This window comes from Girardinichthys multiradiatus, chromosome 1 (assembly GCF_021462225.1).
Source record: "Girardinichthys multiradiatus isolate DD_20200921_A chromosome 1, DD_fGirMul_XY1, whole genome shotgun sequence".
NCBI lineage: Eukaryota > Metazoa > Chordata > Actinopteri > Cyprinodontiformes > Goodeidae > Girardinichthys > Girardinichthys multiradiatus.
This window is the reverse complement of record NC_061794.1, coordinates 11350281-11374306: the sequence shown is the minus strand read 5'-3', so window position 1 is coordinate 11374306 and position 24026 is coordinate 11350281. Positions and strand designations below refer to the sequence as shown.

At 40.1% G+C, this 24026-nt stretch overlaps 1 protein-coding gene across 1 annotated transcript in view; it reads right to left on the bottom strand.

The window, feature by feature from the left end:
* Positions 1-599: 599 nt before the first annotated feature.
* The window catches only part of itchb (itchy E3 ubiquitin protein ligase b), a 36820-nt gene continuing 13393 nt past the window's right edge, over positions 600-24026 (bottom strand). The window contains exons 6-24 of the mRNA XM_047365369.1: positions 23862-23910; positions 23594-23766; positions 20860-21055; positions 20322-20417; positions 19637-19811; positions 18347-18416; positions 17388-17472; positions 17139-17267; positions 14455-14527; positions 12905-12976; positions 12639-12727; positions 12225-12384; positions 11971-12104; positions 9221-9361; positions 9006-9126; positions 8808-8912; positions 4568-4664; positions 3322-3394; positions 600-3239 (exon numbers count right to left, since the gene is read on the bottom strand). Coding sequence (XP_047221325.1) covers positions 3140-3239; positions 3322-3394; positions 4568-4664; positions 8808-8912; positions 9006-9126; positions 9221-9361; positions 11971-12104; positions 12225-12384; positions 12639-12727; positions 12905-12976; positions 14455-14527; positions 17139-17267; positions 17388-17472; positions 18347-18416; positions 19637-19811; positions 20322-20417; positions 20860-21055; positions 23594-23766; positions 23862-23910 — 2138 coding nt within the window. The 3' untranslated portion in view covers positions 600-3139. The remainder of the gene's footprint in view (positions 3240-3321; positions 3395-4567; positions 4665-8807; positions 8913-9005; positions 9127-9220; positions 9362-11970; positions 12105-12224; positions 12385-12638; positions 12728-12904; positions 12977-14454; positions 14528-17138; positions 17268-17387; positions 17473-18346; positions 18417-19636; positions 19812-20321; positions 20418-20859; positions 21056-23593; positions 23767-23861; positions 23911-24026) is intronic.

Genomic DNA, 24026 nt, shown 5'->3' with positions numbered 1-24026 from the left:
TCCCCGTGGATGCTTGAGTTCTCTCTGGGTACTCCGGCTTCCTGCGACATTCCAAAAATATGATTTAGGTTCAATGGTCTGTCTAAATTGCCTGTGGGTATGAGTGTGTGCAGATTGTCCTGTGTTGGACCAGCGACCTGCTCAGGATGTATCCTGAATGACCGCTGGAGATGGGCGCCAGCCCCCCACGGTTCAGAAAAGGAACAAATTTCCCGTCACATTTGGCACCGAGACAAAACACGAGATGTCAGAAAGCCGCCCCTCCCCCCTTAGTTAAAGCCAGCAAGTAAAGGGTTAAGGGTCAGATTCAGGTCATTGACCTTATTTAAGGTGTTAAAAGCCTGCTTTACCAAAAATGTGCTAAAGCGGCCCGAACCAGGGTAGATGCTGGGCTAGCTAGCTTGGATTAAGACAGGAGGGCTGTGAACTACTTTAAATTGTAATAAATGGATTTTGAATCGAGATTCAAGAAAACTCAGAGATACCTCCGTCCATTCAAATTATGATCAAATTCCAATCCGGATGCCTGAAAAGATTCATCTGCAGGTGGTGAATACAGAAATACACATTCTTCACTTCAACCGCGACACAAAAGCAGGAAGGTTTGAGTTCATTTATTAATGTGACAATTTCTATGTTACACATCTTTCATGTACATAAGCAGTTAAAGAGAGAAAAAATAGAGCATTGCCTTAAACATCTTATTTAAAATCTTTTACAAAAGAAATTTTATGAACACCATTTACAGCTTCTCGCCCTGTACAGGAGACAGTGGTTCAGTTGGATAAGCAGGATTCTGGAAAATATTAAACAAAAATGAGCTTTGTCATTGAGATTTCCATATCTGATCATTCACAACGTTCCAGGGTTTTTATTATTGAATGGTTATAAGAGACGCCACCTTTCATCCTGATTCACTCATTATTTTCATACAGTGGTTGCTGCCTTGGCTCAACTATTGATCAAGCTTCATAGCTTTTCTACTGCAGTTTCTCAAGGACATGGAGGATTAAAGCTGTCTGATCGGAGCCAGAGTATTTATTTTACCACATGGTCAGCCATCTCTGCTGGCTGGGAGTCTGAGGGGGAAAGAAGGCTACAAACAGAGCGTCATCCTGAGTACAAGGTTCACCAGTTAGTTTCCTCTGCTGTTTCAGTGTGTGACTACATGGTTCAAACAGGACAGTCTTCATGAGGTTTTATGGGGTTTTTTTCTCTTTTATATATTAACTTGCTCAGTTTTACTCTTATTCAGGAGAGTTTCCGTTTTGGATGTCTGAGTTTTGGAGATAAACAATTAACAAGAGCTATGATATTCTTTATCTGGAGTCCTACAGCACCCTCCACATTTATTGGCACCCCTGGTAAAAATAAATCCATCTTTCACTTATTTACGCTGATTCAGATTAAAAGTAGAAAATTACAATTGCATCCTTAAAAATCTGTAAATAGCTGGAATACAATTATTTGTAAGTTTATACTTTATCAGAATGTTTTTATAATACATTCTTTCTGTTTCTTGGAGTATAATTATCATGTGATACAGACACCTACTTCTTTTAACCAAATATGGAAAAAGCCCCAAATGTCTGCTTTTCAGTACGGCGGGGTATCTGTAATACTGGGGGCCTGTTTCCTCTTTGCTGTGCAATTGGGCAAAAGGCAGTTGTGCAAAATATTGACATCAGGGGTGCCAATAAAGATAATATAATAGAGTTCAAAACATTAGATTTTTCTCCTAAAATGTTAGACTTCCACTAAATGTTCTAATTTGTAAAATAAGTATTTATTTTAAAGCAGCTTTTTATATCTTTACCAGGGGTGCTCATTAATGTGGAGGTATGTTGAGCACAGCTACAAATAGATTTTTTTCACTCACAATTTCAGGCAACCCAACAAACTATAAATGACGGAGGAGGTTTTGTTGTGATAGAAATGAACCATTTAAAGAAAATGCATGGTGTAAAGACTGAGGCAGGATTTAAATAATGGACCATCTTTTTGTTGGGTATTGCTTATTCATGAAAAACACTATTTCTTTTTCCTCCTCCTTTGAGGTCTGTTGTGAAGGATGGATACGTCAAAAAAGGTAAGAAAACAGTTATATTTCAAATGCTACATTTCTTTAAAAGAGACAACCAAGTTGGTTAAGAGTGCATTGAAAATGTGTCAAGCGATATAATTTATTTGGTTTAATATTTTCTGGTCTTCTTGGGATTTTAATTTAATCGTTTCTTTCAATTAAGACTATTTCTGTACATTAAAAGACAAAAACAAATATGATTAAAGCTGTTAAGATCATTAAGATTCTTCCAGAATACTCTAATCCATATTGTCCCGTTTCACATCACAGTGTGCAGCCTCAGGCCCTATAAAACTAGGGCCAGTTAAATGGGTTTTAACATTTGCCACCACCACTAAATATAATGGAGGTTACAACACTGTTCACAATCACTAATCGATTCACAGACTCAAACACGATATAATCCAGAGCACAAAACAAGCAGGAATCCCAAATCTCTGAAGCACCAAGATTGTCTGTTACTAAAGCATTAATTCAGAGCACTGAGCTTCTAAAAGTCGTGTTAATGATAATTTACAGAGGAAGATTCATTTCAGTTATTAGTTCAGAAACATTAAAGCCACTCATGTTCAAACCCAACAGATTTTGCTTTTTGGGGGCAACTTAGCTGTGTTAAAAACATAAAGACACCTTCTAAATCTTAGATTATTCATTGTGGTCGTAAGTCGCCGATATGATGGCCGCGTGTTTGGGGAGGTGAAAACCGGTTAATCTGTAGAATAGACATCATCAAAAAAAAGTGAGTTTTGCAGGATTTGGCTCATGTTCTCAGAGATCGTTGAAGCCTTCAGATTTTGGTCTTTAAAGTATACAAAATTCTGCTCCCAGTCATGAGGCGCAGAGGGGCCTGTGCTGTGGGCTCTGGAAGCAAAGAAGATTCCCCTATCCAAACTACTGTGCATGCTGGCAGCGACCTCAACAATGCTCCCATAAAAGCTACCTAACCGGAGCATGCACACATGAGCATAAACTCTCCCAAACACCTGCTTTTTATGCAGAAGCTCCCTGATTTAAACACTGGTGGGTTTTCCACTTGCACTAAAACGCCTCTTCCTTTCACTCCTGTCCAAACCCTTCTGTCTCTTCGATGGCGAACATCAACTTCTCTTTCAGTTGTTCGTAGCTCTTATAGGGCGGCAGGTCCAACCTGTTAAAGCTGGGAACATACAAGTATAAACAATAAATCAACATCACTATCATCAGTTAAGGGACTGATGATGTTTCCCCCATGAACTCACCATGTGTGACTCCTAGGAAGCCAGTTCTCCTTTCCCACCTTCTCAATGCAGAATTTCTGAGGACCGTTGCTTCCTGTAAAGAAGAGTACTCGTCAGATCCGGGTCCAGTTACCAGCTTTTTACGATCAGTGCCCTAACAAGTACCTATGCATTGTCATTTTCTCCTTTCCTAAGTCTGTTTTGACCTTCTTTCCTAAATTATAGCAGATCATTTTATTTATCCAGATGTTTGAGCATTTTCATTAAATATGGAGCTAAATAATAACACAAAAATGCCTAAAAGTGTAATTCTGGATATTTAATATCAATTTAAACAATTCTGAGAAATTCTAAAAATAAAATAAACCACAAAAACTAAAGTAAAGAACTCTTTATAAATGGCTGTACAACGTAATACTAGTTCTAGCTAGAAATAAATTAGGACAACACACATTTATTCCCACTTAGAACGGCTGAAATCTCACAGCTGTATCATGCCAGGCGCGCATGAGACAATATCATTAATCAGTGTTTTGAAGCAGCTTTTCCCTGTTTAAACCTCAGGTCAGGAGCTTGGTGCTCCTGACTGAAGCACTAAGAGTAACCACTGCGATGAGATCCGAAGATCTGTCTAAGACCTTCAGGAAGAAGACTGTAGCAGTTTGAGTCTGGTTGGAGATTTAAAGTGGACTCAAAAGAATCTGAAGTCAGCCTTTCCATGGTATGAAAAATAGGTGGAGGACACTTAAAACAACAAAACCAGCATGGCAGTTTGAGTAGGAAATAAACCATGTACTTTGATAATAATATTAATTGAACTACTTATTCTATGGTGCAATCAAGAAGAATATAAACTATGCCAGCATGGATTTAACAATTAAAGGTCCTGGTTAGGCAAATGAAAAAAGTTTAAAAGAGAAATCTAAACAAAAAAACCCTGTGTGTTTCAATTAGGAATTTTCCAAAGAAAAAAAAAGCAGGGTCAGTGGTAGAGCCAGTTTGTGACTGGTTTTATAAAAGAGTAGGATTGGTTTTCCAAAGAACCTGCTCTGTCATGCCGCCAGCATTTCAGAAAACAAGAGACAGAAAGCCCAGAACTAGTTTGAGCGCTTCCAGAGTTGGTGCTTACTGTGGTGATAGCACAAAGAACTGGTCCTAACCAAGCTCAGGCACCAGTTTGGAGAAAAATTATTCACATGACATAAATGATACCCACCAATAAGATGTGAAAACAAGAATTAAATGTTTTATTCAATGGAATAATTACCCATTAGGTGATCAAAGCCTCCTACAGGGAGGCGACAAGTGCCGGTGACAAACTGCAGCAGCCTCATTCGCTTTTCGTTGTCCATCTCCTTTGCCAACTGCAGGGGAAAAAGCAGCAACACGGATTAGGTACAATGCAACATAAGCAGCAATGGCTATATTGTGGCAACAAGCCATTATAAACTCAAGATGGCGCCGACGATGGCAGCCTCGGAGCTTCGCTCTCTCTTTGTTTTTGTATTTTGTGTGTTTTTATGTTTTTCGAGCCACAGTTCTGTGGTCTCATTCAGTAGAGAGGAACTTCTCAACATCAGAGAGTCCTCTCTTGGGATTTTTTCACCATCTTTCATTGATCCGAGGTTCACTGAGCTCCTGGCAAGCGGAGCTGCAGCTCTATATGGGATTCTGCGCCTAAAACGGCGGAGGGGAAAGCGTGCTGGCGAGCTGGTAAAACTCCGCAAAAGAGGACTTTGCACACCACTGCCTTCAATCCACCTGGCAAATGTCCGCTCTGTCAACAACAAGATGGACGAGCTGCTTCTTCTCACCGATAAAAACACGGACCTCCACGGATCAGCGGTTCTCTGCTTCACCGAGACATGGCTGAGTGAAAACATCCCGGACTGCGCACTGCTGATGCTGGACTTCCAGCTGCTCACAGCGGATCTATCAGGGAAGAGGCGAGGAGGCGGAATCTGCTTTTATATAAATGAAGGTTGGTACAGAGACGTAAAAGTGCTGGGAAAACATGTAGTCCGGATTTGGAGTCATTTTCCATAATCTGTAAACTGTTTTATTCACCGAGAGAGTTTTCCTCGTTTATAATAATTGGCTCATATTTTCCACCGCATGGCTGCACTTCTGCCGCGGAAAAACATCTTGCTGAGCTGATTACAGACCTGGAGAAAAAATACACGGACTCTTTCATCATAATACTGGGAGATTTTAACAGAGCAAACCTCTCAAATGAACTCCCCAAATACAGACAGCATATTAAGTGTCCCACCAGAGACAAAAACACACTGGACCATTGTTACACAGCTTTAAAGGACTCATATCATGCTGGTACCAGGGCTGCTCTGGGTTTTTTGGATCATTATCTAATCCACCTCATCCCAACCTACAGACAGAAACTAAGAGCTTCCAAACCCAAGGTTCACACTGTTAAGAAGTGGACTGAAGAATCAAAGCAGATGCTACAGGCCTGCTTTGAATGCACAGACTGGACTGTTTTTGAAACTTCAGCCAACTAACTGATGAGGTGACATCATACATCAGTTTCTGTGAGGACATGTGTGTGCAGACCAAGACCTTCTGCACCTTTGGGAACAACAAGTCATGGTTCACTCCACACCTCAGGAATCTGCGCAGGGAAAAGGAAGAAACTCACAGCAGTGGAGATTGGGCGCGGTACAGGCAGGCTAGGAACAAACTAACAAAGGAGATCAAAGCAGCTAAGAGAAGCTACAGTGAGAAGCTTAAGAACAGCCTTTCTACTGGTGACACTTCAGCTGTATGGACTGGTCTGAGAAACCTGACTGCCTACAAGAGCCCCTCCACCCATCCTGAACAGAGTCGTCTCCTGGCCAACCGTCTGAATGGCTTCTACTGCAGACATGACAAGAAGCCATTCACACCTCAAATCATCTCCTCTACATCCCATTCAGGAACACATTTCTCCCATAAAGCAACCAACTCCCCACCATCAGATCCTCTGCCTGCACTAAAGATCTCTGAGGAAGATGTAAATAGGCTCTTTCAGCGCATGAAAACAAAGAAAGCTGGAGGACCTGATAACGTCTCCCCATCATGTCTGAAAGCCCGCGCACATCAACTTGCTCCGATCTTCACAAGGATCTTCAACAAGTCACTGGAGAAATGTGAGGTCTCCTCCTGCCTCAAATGATCCACCATCATCCCGGTGCCCAAGAAACCCACCATCCTAGGATTAAATGACTACAGGCCTGTAGCCCTGACGTCTGTGGTCATGAAATCCTTTGAGCGGCTGGTGTTGAAGCACCTGAAAGACATCACAGGCCCCCTGCTGGACCCCCTGCAGTTTGCTTACCGAGCAAACAGGTCGGCAGATGATGCTGTTAACTTAGGTCTACACTTCATCCTGCAACACCTCGACCATCCAGGGACGTACGCCAGGATCCTGTTTGTAGACTTCAGCTCAGCCTTCAACACCATCATACCAGACATCCTCCACCAGAAGCTCACCCAGCTCAACGTCCCAGCCTCCAACTGTCAGTGGATCAACAGCTTCCTGACGGACCGACAGCAGCAGGTGAGACTGGGGAGCATCTTCTCCCGATCCAGATCAATAAGTACTGGTGCCCCCCAGGGGTGTGTTCTATCCCCACTCCTCTTCTCTCTGTACACAAATGACTGCACCTCATCGGACTCGTCCGTGAAACTCCTGAAGTTTGCAGATGACACCACTGTCATTGGACTGATCCAGGACGGTGATGAGTCTGCATATAGACAGCAGGTGGATCGGCTGGTACACTGGTGCGGTCAGAACTACCTTGAACTGAACCCACTCAAGACTGTGGAAATGGTGGTGAACGTTCGGAGAACACCACCCCCATACACCCCCCTCACCATCCTCAACAACACTGTATCGGCCGTGGACCACTTCAGGTTCTTAGGAACCACCATCTCTGAGGACCTGAGATGGTCTTCACACATAGACACTGTTCGGAAGAAGGCCCAGGAGAGACTGTACTTCCTGAGGCAACTCAAGAAGTTCAACCTTCCACAGGAGCTGCTGGTTATCTTCTACACTGCCATCATTCAGTCTGTCCTGTCTTCATCCATCTCAGTGTGGTTTGGTTCATCCATAAAACAGGACAGGTCCAGACTGCAACGAATAATCAGGTCTGCAGAGAGAATAATCAGGGCTGACCTTCCCTCCATCCAGGACTTATACAGGTCAAGGGTCAGAAAAAGAGCTGCCAAAATCTCTGCAGACCCCACACACCCTGCACATAAACTGTTCAGAGCTTTACCTTCAGGTGGCGCTACAGAGCACTGTTTACTAAAACCAGCCGCCACAAAGACAGTTTCTTCCCCCAGGCTGTTTCTCTGATGAACATTCAATAGAGTACAGAACAACAGCATACAGATGTTGCAAATGCACCTTTTTATTAGATATGTATATATTGTAAATTGTAAATTTGTATATTCTGTAATGCAAAAACAGAACAAAAGAGCAAAGTGTACCGGAGTCAAATTCCTTGTTTGTATGTACGAACTTGGCAATAAAACTGATTCTGATTCTGATAAACAACACAGATAACATAAAACGAGAGCTTACTGTACAATATAAATACAATTACTCAGACCAATAAACGATAAAACCTTTACATGGCTGTTCCTAATCAAAATAACATTATAGAATAGATTTACAGTAAAAATGTTAACTTGTACTTAATGACAAGCAAGAAGTAAACTAGGCTTCACTGACAAGTCAAATCTGTAAATGTACCACAGGTAAGTTCTACTAGATCAGTATGAGTTAAGAAAACCCAAAGTCAGCTATTTCCAGTGTCAGTAAGGTGAAGTCAGAGGAGGCAGAGATGTTGAGTATTAAGATCACTTGAAGAAAATTAATGACGTTTTTTTTTTTTTTTGGATTACACAAAATGACTTGGAAAAAGTGGAAAAGATATCAACAATAAGGTTGAAATGGAACTGGTGCAACACTTTGTTTCTACTATTTTCTTAAAATGTAGTTTTGACTTTGATCTCTATTGTAACTTTAATCTGTTACAAAAAATAAAATCCACCATAAAACATCTATCAATCTTTTCCTCAGGGTCACACTAATACTTCTTTTATAGATGTGAGAACCTATTTGAAGGAAACTGTATTTATATTTCATCCCTCAAGAATGATTATTCTTGCGCAGGTCGAGTGTTAATGACAAAGTCACCTGTGTGCAGCCCTAAGATGGAACTCCGTCCCTTTTTTCCTTCTCGCACTCAGGTTCACCGAGTGCATATATAACTAGCGTACATCACTGCTTTTTGTCATTGCTTGCTGCTACTAGCCTCGTGACTGGCTTTTAATTTCCACCAGATTGGTTGTTGATCACCGACTGGTACGCTTTACTTCTTCACTGTTATTCGACATTAGTTTACTGTTCGCCACGTCTTGTTTTGATTCATTTGAGTCATATGGTCTTGCCTCTACTGAGGTAAATAAATATGTTAATACTGCTGTTTCCCACTGACCTGCCAGAACCAGACGATCTGTTTACTGGTCCGAGTGTAGTGTCTGTAGATGGTGTTTCTCTGCCAGTCCCCAAGATCAATTTCCTGCATTCCACACAGCATCACCTGAAAGAGGACAAGAATTATTCAGAAAACCTGGGCATCTATGTGCTTTCCAGAACATACAGTATGTACTAGAAGTTCCTGCTTTAGCCATACCTCTAGCTCTTTAGCATCAAAATACTGGAGATACTGCTGAGGGAGGACCTCATTAAAGCCTTCAAAGAATGCCTGCGTCTGTTCTTCCACTCCTCTGGACAGCCGCCACTCTGCTATCAGCCTGCAGGGGGCGAAAAAGAGGTAAACACACACCCTGACTTACACTCAGAACCTTTTGTGACGAGTCATGATAAAAGAAAAATCTAACAACCCACTTGATGTACTCCTCCTTGTTTTCCTCTGTGACTTGGATGTCTCCTCCCCCTGGTTTAAGATCATTGGTTGAGATCTCCCCAAGGATTTCCTTATCAACTGAGAAGAACATCTCCAAACCACACTCCTCAATGTTGTTATCCCTGAAATGAGACAAAACGCATTGGTTGCAATGGTATCTACTCTGTTTTAAACTTGACTGCTATTGGAGACATTGTGATGTGACAAATCTACGTTTCAAAGAAAAATTGTTGAACCGGAGTAACTATAATCTTTATGGTATTTCAACAGTTTTATGGTTTTTCTTCTAGAGAGTTCCACTAAATTCATGCAAAGCTGCAGCATCAACACCAGTCATTTATCAATAACAAACCTAATGACATCACACAGCCAAATCCTGTGCTGTGGTCAGATAAATCACTACATGGGATCTGTTATACAGGACATGTCTACACCATGTGCTCCAGACCAAAGACAAAAAGCATCATCTTGACTGTTATCAGCACCAAGTCCAAAAGCCAGACTCTTTAATCACACAGGGTTGTCTCAGTTTCCTTAAAGTTCCATTGCCATTCAATAATGGCAGCATCAAAGCAGAAAACTACAGCAGGTATGACATTCGCTTTCTGAAGATATTTTTCAAGGGCATCCTTGCATTTTTGTAAATGGAACAATGCAAAATGACATTTTCAGCAGCAACAATATGAAAGACAGACAAATTCTGGATTGGCATGTTTCAGGTCCTGAATTGCCCCTCACTGAGAATGTGTGGAAAGGTTTGATACTAAAAATATAGCAACAAACCTTTAGCTTTGCAGTTCTTTAAGTAAATACAGTATATCAAAGATATAATAAAACTAAATTATCAGAAAAACATTATCAACTGTATCTTGAATGTCACATAATATGGTTCAAGTGTTGTGGGATGGAATTCACTACATCAACAATGTGAAAAAATGATATAGTCTACAAAACAAGCAGGATATTTTAATGGTGATCCAAAATACTGCCGTGAGAAATCTGGTGGGAATAAATAGGAGAATTTCTGTTTCTCAATTTTTAGCTTCTCTTCATTGGCTCTCTGTAAAATCAAAAACATAGTTTTATTTTCTAACATAAAAGCTCTGAATAATCAAGTTCCATTTTATATGAAAGATCTAATTCTTCTGCTTTCAGACTGTATTACTGGTGCTTCCTAGATTTTTTATGGGGTATTCACACCTGCCACTTTAAATGGACCAAAGTTCGCTTCCCCCTTTGGTCCAGACCTTTTGTCCAGGTGTGAATTCACTCAAGCGAACCCTGGTCCAGACTAAACAACTGAACCAAGACCCACTTTTTTTCCTTTTTTTTTTAGGTGGTCTCGGTCCGCTTCCAAACAGACTCTGGTGCGGGTCGCTTATGGTCTTAATATAAACCAGCCCCGACCCGACCCAACTACAGAAAGCATACGTCTCTTTGGACTTAACAAGCCACCGTAGCTGGTAGCAAAGGTGTACGTTTTACTGAAATCATGCCTAGTCAGCCGTCTGTTGCTTAGCAACGCTGCTAGTGGCATGTTATGGGACAGGGCGAGCACTATGAGCTGCTCTTGACTCACAATGATATGGCAGCTGCAGTAACAGAGGGGCTCCAAGCAGCACTTCCACAGTTGTTTTATTCCATTTTCGGGTCTGGGCTTTGACCCGCCCCCCGTCATTTCTGTCCAATGGGAGCAGTGATCCAGTACTTCTATGTTTAGCCGTGTCTCTTTCCTGGATGCAGCCATTGACAAAACTATTGTGTTGTGTCCCCCAGGGACAAGCACTTAGAGGAATAACAGAATGAGAACTTCTCATACTAATAAATACTGAACAATCTTTTAAGGTGACTATTCTCACAACGTATTCCAAAGAAAATTTCTATAACCAGATTTATTAGTATTTGCTCTCTCACATCCCAACTGGGTCAGAGCTGATCATTCAGTGGTGACTGGATTTGTACTGCTTTCAGAAGTAGGGTTTGCAGTACTTTTGTGTACTTAGCCGGAAGAGTGCAGGCTGCTCGCAGGAGAGTGAGTGTTACCATCTTTACCACCATGGCAGCATTTAAAAATGAGGATGACAGACATATTTTCTGTCATGCAGCCTCTGTCCGCTGGTGGAAGCACGCTCTGTTGTATGTACAGCTATGAGCTTGTGTGTGAATGTGAAGAACAAGGATGAACTTTGCCGTACATTTTGTGTAATAAAAAATTATATAATGTAATGAAACATTGTTCTGTGTCACCGGTCTATCTTACATGGATGGAACCATTAGTAGAGCTTTTTTTGCCAATAAGTTTGTGCACTCTAATTCTGCTCAAATAGAAAGTACTCCCAAGTAATGTGCTTGTATGTTTAGCAAAGTCCATTTCCTGGATGGACCCTCTGGCTGGGCAAATGGTCCTCTCAGGTTCCTCTCATAGATAGTGCTCCTGGCACACATCAAAAAGTGTTACAAGATGCACTAACAAAAGACAGATATTTAGCATTGAACATATATCAGTGTTTAAAGGTCCAACCTGAATAACAAGCACAAAAAAAAAAAAGAGCCTGGTCAAGCAATTTAGAATAACTTGTTATACATCAGGGCTTCTTTTAGGAGAGTCCATTTTTACATGTCCATAATTAATTGGACATGTTGGCAGATTAAATATCAACTTGTGTTTAACCACATATTTATCTCTAAAGCCATGTACTCTTTTTAACTGATAACAAATGATTGTACTCACTTGATCCACATGAGGGAGTTGTAGAACTCAGGATCTATTGACTCCAGATCGTTGACCGTCAAAGGTTTATTGAGCATGCGTTTGTAAAATGGCAGTGAGAAACCAGTGTCGATGAACTTGCCATGGAAAAGAGCCTGAGAGATAAAATGATTGAGACTTTTTGCTTTTTTTTTTTTATATAACAGAACCCTTAAACTATTCCTACACTTTTCCATTTGCCATTTTTAAAGCACTGCCATGATGAAAAAACTAACCATTGCAATGAATCGTCCAATGAACCTGAAATACTTGAGGTGGTCAGGGTTGATGTAGGAAGCAGGGTTGATTTGAAGACGGTAGTTATCTTTACCAGCATATTCAAACAGGCAGTACATGGGGTTCAAGACCTCATGGGACAACAAGAAGAACCACTCCCTGTAAGCGAGGACAAAGAGAGAATGTTTCAAGGGCTTTTATTAAGACACCATCAAAACACTTTTGTCAAGCATGTGTGGAATGGAACAGTGTAAAATTATGGAGACAATACGGAAAGACAAAGCCGAGGAGCTTCTTAAAGCTTCTCAAGACAGAAACAGAAGACTTCAGTGCAAGACATCTGAAAAAGATGAAAAATCTAAAGAAATTTGAGGTGAGACGAGAATAAAAGTTCTCAATAGCTTCTAACTTGCCTGGAAACACCTCCGTAGTCAAGGCCTTCCTCTCCTGGAAAGAGTATCCACAGCCGCCTTCTTAGATCCTGAGGATTGATACTCATGATCTAAAACAGACACAAAACAGACTCGTGGTAAGAAATAACTTCATGAAAGATTACTATTTCTTTCAATCTCTGTAAAATGTTTTAAAAATGCGTAGCTTTAGTTATTAAAGGTTATTATGGCAAAACAGTAACTGTGACTTAAACTAAAAGCACTTCAAAGTGTGATCCTTTCCATACCTGCTGGAAAGAGTCCTCAAAGAGGGTTTTCCTTGTTACTGTGATCTTAACGTGTTGAGGCAATGCCAGTTGCTAGTAAAAAGAAAAGAAAAGAAAATATTTGTTGCTGAAATGAAAAATAGGTCTTAAGCTGTACTATAACACCAAGAGCTAATATAATAATGTTACACCAGTCAAAGCGGCTGCATGTATGACAGGGAATGTATAGAAAATATGCTTATCCTTACCCTGGGTGTAGCTTCCCAGACTGGGAAGCTACACCCAGGGTAAGGTCGAGTCACTTTGCAGTAGCTGCAGACAAACATAAACATGCTAAATTTCCTCTATTTTGTAAAACTAGATTTATTGTCATGATAAACCATTCCCACCGTGTGAACTTCAAAAGGTCTTTTATGTTTCCAAGGATTCCTAGACATTTTCTAATTCAAATTCCCTGACTCAACTTTCTTGTTTTCTTTAGAACATTCTGGACACTAAATTGCAAATCTTTATCTGTTCCATTACCTATATGTTGCACATATTATGAAAAACTATTGAAGCTGGCAGGGTAGCAACGGGCTCTTTCACTGATTTTTTTGACATCTCTCTGTTTTGCATTCCAATCTGGGCCGAATTATCTGACATTCAATGCAGAATGTTTTAAAGCACAGTTAGTGATCTGTGATTTTTTTACTCTGTTTTTAAAAGTGATCTGTTAGTTTGGCATTTAAACGTCAGTTTAAGCACCACAGAGCCTGTTAAGAACTTTGATCTTCGAGGTTTCATAGACACAAACTGTAAAAACAAAACATCAACACGTAAAACAAAAACTTCTAAACAATTTAATCTAACTGTAAATCAATATAAAACTGTTCTTTTTTTAAGAAATTCTGATATGAAGTGTGAAAATGTAAATATTTATCCAAAGTCAGTTTTTTTGTCATATTTAATGACATTTAATGCTTCACCAGCCTAATAACCTCTTAAGCCCGAGGGTCATACTTTCATAAGGCATTTCTCAAAACAGATGTTTCCATACAAAACCTCTTACTCTTGCAGTAAAGAAGGATATAAACACAATAAATTGTAACTACAACATCTGAGTGACATCTGGGGCCTGTCTGGTCCAGGGAATAATCCAGGGATTGTTCCCTGGAACATGTTAGTTTGGCCGGGTTGCTTTTACACAAAGATTTTTCAGACTGCGCCAAATGACTTCATGCAGTTACAACGGATTGTTTCGGGGGCAGTATTGCGTTGATCAAGAAGGCGAAGCAGGAAGAAGAAAGTCCGTCTCATCTGGGTTTCTGTTGCTACTTTGATGTTTAAATTTGTGCGCCTGCACCTCTTCACTACTTCACGTAGCCCCACGAGACATTTTCACATATTTTGGTCTTTGGATTCGTACTCTTACTTTGGTTTTCCTCATCCTCTTCTTCTACTCAAATACGCTGCTTTTAGCAGTAATTTAGATGACAAAACTATAACTTATAATACATTCCACACAGACATACTCTCCTGTAAGTTTAAAGTAACACTAGTATAAAATAATTGGTCAGTTTGACTCTTACCTGGCACCAAAATCTGAAGTACTGAACTTTGGCTTTGAAGTCTCGAACATAAGTGATCTGTGGTCCATTTTCACTGTGGAAAATAATAAAACAGTGGGAAATAGTATGTCACATGTCAGTGTTTAAAAGGGGACATATCATGCAAAGTCCATTTTATAGCTCTAAATACATGTTGTTGTGTAATTGGAGGCTGTAATAGTGCAGAAAAGGTAAATTTAGTCTCCCCAGGTGTTGCAGAGATATCTTTATATTCTGTTTGGGTCATATCTTTCAGTCCGTTCAGTTTTCTCTATCAACTGTTACATCTCTTTGAATGTTTACATCACAGTTTTTGCTGCAGAACAGCTAAATAAGGTCATGGACATCCGTCTGATCAATTTCATGAATCTGCAATATTTATTTCTTGCTGCGATTTTGTAGTCCAAGCTCAAGTATGCCGACGCTGAAATAGGATAAATTCGGTTCAGTTGTTGAGTATATTCACCAATTCAATTCATGACACCGTCCCCCAGCATCAGAACCTCTTTGAAGTGCCTGGTTAAAGTTAATTTTTCATAGAAATGTTCCAACATCAGTGGTGAAATTCCTTTTTGCTTGCATGAAATACTTCAAGGACGAGTTCCTTCAGCAACCTTCACCAGTATCAAGAAGGATTTGCCGAAAGACTTCATCTGATTAAGGGATCAGTTCCTTCTGTCTATGGAATCGACGGACGCAGAAAAGCGGTAAGCTGCAAACAATGCTAAAATGACAGCAAACTTTATTTTAGACATGGATTTATTGCGTTGATATGAAGTCACGACCATTGTTTTGGTAGCAGTAGCATCGTCCCTTCTGCTTGAGTTAGCGCTGTGTGCTGCTTTTAGCTTCTTGAGGACAGAACCGCACTGCATGTGTTACAGTTTTGCATTGTTTTTGACCCGAAGAACCTGCTTAACAACAAAAAAGGGCATTTAGGGAGGAAGGCAGGGAATTATTAAGGAGTATGCAGAAGCAACTTAAAGTGAAGATAATAGACAGCAAGGAGGTGTACAAGACTTTGCTGGAGAGCAAGCTCCAGCTAAACAATATCAAAGATGTGTGGACAGGGATAAAGAAGATCACAGGCTTCGAGCAGGAGGATCGAGAAATGGATGCCTGGACAGAGCCAATGAACTGAACACATTCTTCAATAGGTTCAATTCATGAACAAGCTCAGCATCCTTCTGTCCAGCCCACAGCCAAACAGACATATGACCCTTCTTTGACCCAAAGCTTTCCTGTCACACCTTAAATGTTTTATCTTCCACTGCGGCCATGGACCCTTCTGCTTCTACATGTTTGTCTTCAACCAAATCAGAAGATGCTGGTGCTCCCCTTGCCTGTGTGTTCTCTAGAGGGCAGCTGCAGAGACAGAACCAGAACAAAACTGCAGGTGCAGATGTTGTCAGCCCCAGAGTTCTGAAGGACAGTGAAAAGCAGCTCTGTGGGATTCTACAGCTCCTCTTCAACCTTGGTCTGACCCAGGAGAAGATTCCAGTGTTCCAAAGAAGAAACACCCATCAGTCCTCAATGACCATAGTCCTGTTGCCCAGAGACTCCTGTTGGCCTACCTGAGTAAGCGAACAAACTCATATCAGGACCCCCGGCTGTCTGCACATTACCCTGGAGTTGGTATTGAAGATGCAAAGCCAGCAGCACTGTGAGGATCATGTTCTCTGATTTCTCCAGTGCATTTACCACATTTAAGCCTGGTTAGCTTTGTCAGAAACTCCAGAAGACACAGATGGAGGCCTCAACAATCACCTCGACCAATGACTACCTGAGAAATTAAAGTTTGTGAGACTGAAGGGTTGTTTGTCTAACCAGGTAGTCAGCACTACGGGAGCACCACAGGGTACTGTACTCTCACCATTCATTTAATCTGTACACCTGAGAATACAGAAATAGTCAGATGACGCTGCTGTCGTATGAAGCATCAGGGTTGGACAAGAAGCTGAGTACAGAGAGCTGGTATTTTTTGAATTGAATTAACAGTTCTTGTCAGCTCATATAATCATTCGGTTCTTTACCAAACCTGTTTGGTCACAACATGAACCACACAACGAAATAATGCGTACCTCCGGCTCACGAGTGTGATGGTAGGAGAAAAAAGCAAAATAAAAACCAAACACGGGAGTAGGGTTGGGTAGTTATACAGTTTATCGTTACTGTCAATTTAAATAAATTGATAATAACTACTGAATGTAGTTTATGATGTGCTGCTTAGTGTCTGGTGTCCTGAAATATTCAGCCTGTAAATTGTTCCTTTTCATCACTGCTTTGACTGCAGTGATGTGCAATCTCAGCCAAACAATCTATTGCCATAAAAAACTACAATGGGTTTTTAAATACTTTTAGTCATCACCTTTATCAGTATTGCAATAAATACCACAAAATATTGTGAGAAACTTTAAAGTCCATACCCCTGCATGTGGGACCTAATAGTGGTATCAGAACAAAGCATCACCTGCTCAAAAACATTTGAGTCTCAAAAGCTAATGTTTCATCGACCGCCAGATTCAATCCAAGATGCTTAAAGAAGATGGAATTAAAATAAACGACTTATTGTTATTGTCTTTAGCTTGCCAGCTTGTGTCCTGCATTAATCAAAAGGGTTACATTTTGGGGGGGGGAAACAGAACACAATGAGGAGAAAAACCTACAGTGAGGATTTTCCTGTGCGAGGGTCGATGTAGGTGGTAGTTCTCCTGTTGTGGTCAACAAAATAAGGAATACCGTCCACCGTGAACCTCATCTCCCAGCCTTCTGGAAGGGGCTTCTCATTCAGTAATCTGAGAATGAGAATTAGAGTTGTTTAAATGGGTTTCGAAGAAAGCAACAAAGGACCCAGGAGAAAGACTGAATCATAAAAGGACACTAGGGGGGTGTCAGGGCTGAATTCACACGCTCACCCCTGTGTTCGAGGGTCCTCCCACTGCGTTGAGCGTGTTGGGTGATGTAGAAAATAAACTCTTCCAGTGGAGTCCGTCCTCTTTTCTGAAGAGACAAGAGTAAGGCTGGTTGGTTATCTAGTTCAGCCATTTTTACATTTGCATGCATTCCTTCACTTCTGATGCAGGTTGTCTACTGAAACTGAAACAGCTTCAACTGAATGCGAATACAGTTTTCTTTAAAAGGGTAATATTTATTAAAAACCATATATTTAATAAATTAAACAACAATCAATGAAATTAATGTAGATGTAGACTAATGTGTAAAATTTGACAAATTGTTCAGCTTTTTATGCTATATTTCTCTGTAATGAACACTTTTCCGTATAATTTAACTAGGTTTATACATGTATTATCCATTTCTTTTAAAGAAAACTTGAATGCAGAAATGATCCTGTTGAGTTAAAGAAACACTGAAAGAAATGGGAGAAAAATTAATTTCCGAATGAATTAAAACCAAAATTACAAACGTATAGGTAAGCTAAATAGCAGAAAAAATAAATGGCGGTGTTGATATATTATCATCAATAACAATAGTTAGATAATTTTACCATTGTACACAGCATTAGGCAAAGCAAACCTTTCATGTTGAGAAAAGATATTTCTCATTTTGATTTTAAAGATCAAATATCTACTGGATAGCTAATTAAATCATTCTACTGTTCTGTGTGAAACTGTTCTGGGATTGTTTAGACCTTATTAAATATTTATGCTACTTTCCCCACAGGATGATGGGGCCTTTTTCATTTCTGTTTTTTCGTTTTCCTGTAAAGCACTCTGAACTATCCGGTGTCTGAATGATACTATACAAATAAACCCATTATGCCTCGCCTTGGCTAAAAGGATCTGGGCCTATTATCATAGGTCAATGTTCATTGGAGGCTCATGCACTTATAAAAATAAACCCTTAATGATCTTACCCCATCCATGAGGCAGAGGGCCGAGAGGATCAAACTCCTTATTCTGAGCAGCTGGTGCCTGGTCTTGAACCTACAAAGAGGATCATTCACATAAATAAAACAAAAACAGAATTTTACTAAAGCTAGACTGAAACTTGTGATGAAATACAAATGTTTCCAGGGTTTAGTTTGCTTTGGCTAAGGAGAATTAAAATTAAGTTACTAAGTTGAGCACTGGTATAAGAACTCAGCTCTTCGCATGAGAATTTTGAAGAACATAAAAGCATAAGAAGATCTGGAAATGTATTAATGTACCTAAAGTTGTGTTTCATTGCAGTGATGAAGAGGAAGTGGTTTGAGGAAGTGGTTTTGAGGTTATGCAAGGATTTCCAGATTAAATCTTTATTTAATGAAATGGTGCCTTACAACCACAGGATCACAGATGCTGAATATTTTGGCTTGGCCTTTTTCTTTAAACATTTCTCGAGATTCCCATTTTTTTAAATGACCTTGTACTGTAGAGTCCAACCTCCTAAGATGTTCGATCTTGAAAATAACCAACTCCACTCAGCTATGTGGTTAGCTTCCTCTTCTCGCCAGACATAGCCAGCGCCATGATATAAAACTAAATTAGCACCGAGGATCTCTGCTGGTCTTTACGGCTGCAGAAAGAACTCAGTGCAAAACCCATTACCCATGAGGCAGCGAGAGAGTTCCTGAACTGTTTTATCAGCAACAAAACTTTTAGCACGCAACATCTGGGGGAGGGGTTGCTCCAAGTGACCTATTTTAATTTTTTTTTCTTTTGGCCTCTGCAGTAGGCGATCCAGCCACTCCCTCAACGAACTCCCTCAGCAGGAGAAATGTGCATACTAGGGTTGAAACAATTAATCGGATAAATCGATTTAAATATTGAAATAATCGTTAACTAATTTAGTAATCAAATAATTATTAGCTGGAGTATACAGACTGTTTAACATGCCATCTGCTGAAAGAACAACCTACTCAGAGCAGTGACTAGGCTGAAATTGTACAATAAAATGTATACATTTTGATTTAAGATGAAAAACCTTCTTTGTCTGTAAATATGCTCTATCCAGAAATCAAGTGGCAAAGCTTTAGCTTCACCTGGTTCAAATTCTGTAAAAAATCTCCAATTAAGCAACCTTCTGGCATCCAATTATAAATCGAATAATCGTCGTTAAAAGTCAACACATTAATCAATTTGCTAAATAATTGTTAGTTGCAGCCTTAGTGCACACATCTCCAAATCCTCCCACTCAGCATCTCAGGTTAGGGAGGCAGTCTTACCCCATATATAAACCTCTGGTTGAACTGCTGCATGGCGCCCTGCAGCTGGCTTTGCTGGTGCTGCCACTGTTCATAGTTACGCACGGTCTCCATTGTGGGACGCTGCCATGTGGTGGTTCGTGTGATATGATCAACAAAGTAGACACGCCCCATCTGGTCAACACGACGCTCCCATCTTTAAATGCACAAAAGGAAAACATTCATTTCTGCAACACCAAAAAAAAAAAATCGGTGGTATAAGGAGAAATAGCAAGAAAAGAGAGAAAAACATTTTCAACCGATATAGACCTAAAATCAAACTTAAAATCGGATTCTGAATCTGAGGCGGCTTAAAACCTTTACACAACTGACACGACCCTTTATTTTAACCTCCAGTATATCTTTAAACGTCTACAGTGTGGTTCTCCTATGCTGTTAAACCTGTTGTCAGACATATGCTTAAAACTGAATCACATTTCTATATTCACAGAAAGTGGGAACTCCCAACAATTGGTCATGTGCATTTCAAGCATGGGCAGACTTGGAGTCCACATAAATCACCAGCACAACATAAAGAAGAGCTTTTTCCTTCAACAGTGAACCTATGCAAGCCAACTTTGATCCCATATCAAAAATAATGACTGAAATGTCTGCAAGGGCTTCGTTGATAAGTTTAATCAATAATCATCAGAAAAAGACGTTTTACCCTGGGGGGAGTGGTTCAGGACGTTCCCATGTTGTTCTCTTTTCAACGTGATCCACAAAATACAACCTGCCATTCTGATCCACCCTCTGCTCCCATCTACAGGACATAAAGACAGGTAAAAAATAAAACCAAATATACAAGATAGCATTTTAAAAAGGCAGGACTTTTTGGATCATTCAGACCTAATGTGTGTCAGAGTCATGCTAAAAGTTGCTTCTTAGGCAAACGTCTGTTGTTTCCTCCAAGCAAAACAAGTAACCAGTCACTTTTCTACATCAGTACATGGCTTTCCTGTTCAACACATCCAGGTGAAAACGCTGAATGCTTCAGAAATGAATAATGTGCACCAAAGGGATCTACATTATTGGTTTTGTTTGGCTGAAAAAAAAAGACACTGACACCATTTCCTGACACTGTTTCACTGAGTGACTCATTGACATCTCTCTTCCTGTATTTTCTGCTGTGGAAGCTTTCAGTGCCTTCAACGTTTGTGTAAATAACTCAGCACTCAAGCGAAGATTACAAAATGAGAGCCAACCCAGGGGGTAATGATCCAGGGTTGACAGGTGGTGCTCTGGGAGGGACAGCAGATGCGGTGCTGCTGATCGCTGTAGCCCCTGACGGCGATGGACTCGAGTCCGGAGCAGACGAGGTTCCTGAGGTCCGCACTGGAGTATCAGAGGCCGACTGGGCCTCGATAACCTCGGTGGGAGTGGAGCCATTGCTAGAAGATGCTGAGGGAAAATTCAGACAAGGGGAGCCGGCTATTATTATAGAGTGACGGAAATCCAAAAATATGTTTGAAACGTATTATGACAAGACAAGGTTTTATGGCTAAAATGTTGACCTTGCAAAATAATTTTAGTTTGAATCAGGTGTAACATTATGACAATAGAGAGGTGACATGAATAACACTGAACCATCATGGCCCCTGTATGTGGCTGGGATTTATCAGGCAGAGTGAATTTCTTGTCCTTGAAGTGGATGTGTTAGAAGCACAAAAAATGACAAAGCATTAAGGATTTAAAAGGTTTGAGTGGAGCACGAGTTTACAACCTGTGGCTCTTTAAGCCCTGCACAGTGGGTCTTATTTACACCAGACAAAGGTTCTAGGAGACTTTTCAGTATTTTTACACAGAAAGGTAATAAAAAAGCTAAATTTAGCACCTTCTGTATGGGTTCTCATACATTATTTCCACAGAAAGATAGTAATGCTTCAAGGAAAAAAAACAATTAAGTAATTTCTTCTTTTCATTTTGCTGCCAACTACATAAAGATTTTCTTTCATTTTTCTTAAAAGTGTCTTTCCAATGGCTCTTTAGGTTGCTGACCCCTTGACTAGAGCAAAATGGTGATGAACTAGACAACTGGGTCAAAGCAACTCCAAAATTGCAGCTCTTGTGGAGCGGTCCTGGTCTGCAGAGCTCAAGATCTATTAAACTGGTAAACTGGGAACAAGGCCAAGCATAGGTTCACAAAGTTAAGACGGGTAGGTATGGTCTGATCCAACAGATGAACTAACGTAGTTTAAATTGCTAAATAAGTTAATGACGGTTCTGATTGAAACCACAGTGCATGACAGTTTGTTGTATATAGGGTTGCTCAGCTACACACCCATAATATTGCACATGCTAGCCATAATCTTATGATTGAAAGATGTGTTTTCATGTCTCAGTGAGTAGATATGGCTTGAAAACCCATAAAGTGGATGTTAACAACACGGGTAGACTTTTGGCCCAAGCCCCAGGTTACCTTCAGGGTAAACATTGATAGGAGGTTATACTGTGTTCAGAGGCAAACATCTGAACTTTGTTCATTTAGAAGAGCACCTAAAAAATGTCACCAAAGATATACTTTTTTTTTTTATTGCCCGTTATAGATCATACCTTCACTGCGTCGTCTAATCTGTTCTACAAACAATCAGCTTTAAGGGTAAACACAGAAAGGGAGGTCAAAGTTGACCCACTACCATTTCCTCCCCAATTCACCTCAGGACATCGTCACAGAGGAGCCCATGAGGTGAAAAGGTATGCTTGGTTTGCCGGATGAGTGTGCAGAGCAAAACAGCAGCAGCACATGAGTATGGGGTGCTGGCAGAGCAGAAATATTTTATGATCTGATGCAGATAACACCAAGCTGAGAATGATGCACAACAACCTGGCTGGTTTTGGAAGCACTGACAGGATTTAGATAGCCTGCTACTAAGTATGGTATGGCGAGGCATAGCATATTTATTTCTATATAAAAACAGGAAAGCAGCAGTTATGGACTGCTGTTAAAATTATATAACATGTTTTAAATTACATTGAAAAGTAATATTATCTGTAACATTTGTTTGTTATTAATTTTATTTTTCATGTTGGGACTTTTGTAAAATGTAGAATGAAAACATTGCCTAAATTTAGCATTAGTTTTCAAGTGTTTATGATAGAATATTGTTTGTTGGCAGCCAACTGCTTAACAAAGATGTCAGCTTGTAAATTCACCAAGAAATAACAGTAGACTGGTACAATAAATAATAAAATAAAAACTGAACCGTTCATTTGATGCTTTAAACAAAATCTGTCAAAAACACTGATGACAGTATTACAGTGATAAATTTAAACCCATGTCAAATCCTAATAAAAACTATGTTCAAAGTACTAATTCAATCAAGTGATCCATAAATAAACTGCTTTGCACTGGCTCATAAAATATACCTTTAAACCCAAGTATCACAGCTTGAGCTGCATAATATATTAAACTGCAGTTGTCATTGTAGTATCAGTGTGTGCAATACTGCAATAGCAAAAGAGCCTTGATGAAATATTTGGTATGATGTTATATTATCAGGCATACACGCTGTGAAACAACTAATATATTTGACCAATAGGATGGACCTCAATGGCCCTAAACACCCTGTACTTTAGCAAGGCATGAAATTCTGGGGGTTTGTGCTAGGGATGAATGATATTTCAGCATTAACGTCATTATCGCCCGATGTTAGCCCATTTGTAACATAAGAGTCATGTTTATTTCCATATTGCACCACAGGATTGTAGAGTGTTTAACTAAAGCAGAGAAGCGATGTCAATGATGTTTTTATCGTTGTCCCGAAAGGGTAGAGAAATATATATTATACAGATAAGATCGATAAATGTCAGTTATCGACCATTAACCGCAATATTAATTTTGAATATCGATATTGGCCCAAATGTTCATATCGGTGCATCATCTGTTTGTGCTTGCATGGTTATAGAGGAACTACAGTCTGAAAGGGTTTCATGACTTACCTGGTGAAGAAGTTGGTCTGCGGGGAGTTGGGGGAGGAGGCCTGGAGGGTCTCGGTGGTCGGATGGGCTTTCCTCCCACTGATGGAGACCCTTTGCTGTTCACCGATCTCTGGGCGCTGGGAGAGGATCTGTGCTCAACACCGTCCACAGCTGGAGAGCTGTCTCGACTTGGCCTATCCAGAAAAAAAAACGTTAGACAACCCAAGCTGGATGAGATGAATCTAGAAATGTGCCACTAATGCACCTTTACAGATAATGTGAATTCTACCTTATTGCAAGATCTCCATTATGCTGGGATGACTCTCCATTAGATGTACCTAAAAAAAACAATACAAGTTTGATAAAACAAACAACAAATCAGTCTGCACTGTTAATATGACCTGAAATGGTTTAATCCAAATTCACGTAATTTAATTTTAGGGGTGATCAATAA